General features: G+C 60.5%; 1 protein-coding gene across 1 annotated transcript in view; it reads right to left on the reverse strand.

Moving 5' to 3' along the window:
• The window catches only part of MFSD12 (major facilitator superfamily domain containing 12), a gene marked incomplete at its 3' end in the record, with an annotated part of 7890 nt that overhangs the window by 2716 nt on the left and 4534 nt on the right, over nt 1-640 (reverse strand). The window contains exons 4-5 of the mRNA XM_009323004.1: nt 569-638; nt 126-323 (exon numbers count right to left, since the gene is read on the reverse strand). Coding sequence (XP_009321279.1) covers nt 126-323; nt 569-638 — 268 coding nt within the window. The remainder of the gene's footprint in view (nt 1-125; nt 324-568; nt 639-640) is intronic.

Here is a 640-nt window from a genome sequence, read left to right on the forward strand (position 1 = left end):
TAGGGACATGGTTTAGTGGGCATGGTGGTGTTGGGTCGACGGTTGGACTCGATGATCTTGGAGGTCTCTTCCAACCTTAATGATTCTATGATTCTAGGTGCCTCAAGCCCTGCCCGCAGCCGTACCTGGTAGAAGGCAGGCTCCAGCAGCCAGTCCTTCCAGATCAGCAGTGGGCGCGGGGGGCTCATAGGCTCCTTCTGCAGCAGGGGCGTGCTCTCCTCTGGCTGGGGCAGCGAGCCCGGCGGGTACGGCTTCTCTTTGGTGCCCAGGTGGAAGATGAGGGAGAACACGGCCCCCAGCACCACCACAATGAGGGACAGGTTCTGGGTGAGGCAGAGGGAGTGAGCATAGCAGGGGGTGCCCTTTGCCTGCCCATCATCCACCCCCCAGCAGTCCGGTGGATAAAGAGGGGTTCCCAAAAACCCAGGGAGAGCTCAGTGCGGCCCCTGCTCAGCGTAGTAGGTGAGATTTCAGGGTGCTGCTATTTCGCTCCCTCCGGTACCTCCCTCAGTGAGCTGTGTCCCACCCAGGGAAGAGAGGACCCCAGGGACTGAGCCCTGCCACTTACCCGAAATATAGGGACATCCTGGATGCCTAGGTGCTCTGTGCGGTCAGGCTGGTCCACCTGGAAGTTCAGCAG

This window comes from Pygoscelis adeliae, unplaced genomic scaffold (genome assembly GCF_000699105.1).
Source record: "Pygoscelis adeliae isolate BGI_AS28 unplaced genomic scaffold, ASM69910v1 Scaffold284, whole genome shotgun sequence".
NCBI classification, from domain to species: Eukaryota; Metazoa; Chordata; class Aves; order Sphenisciformes; family Spheniscidae; genus Pygoscelis; species Pygoscelis adeliae.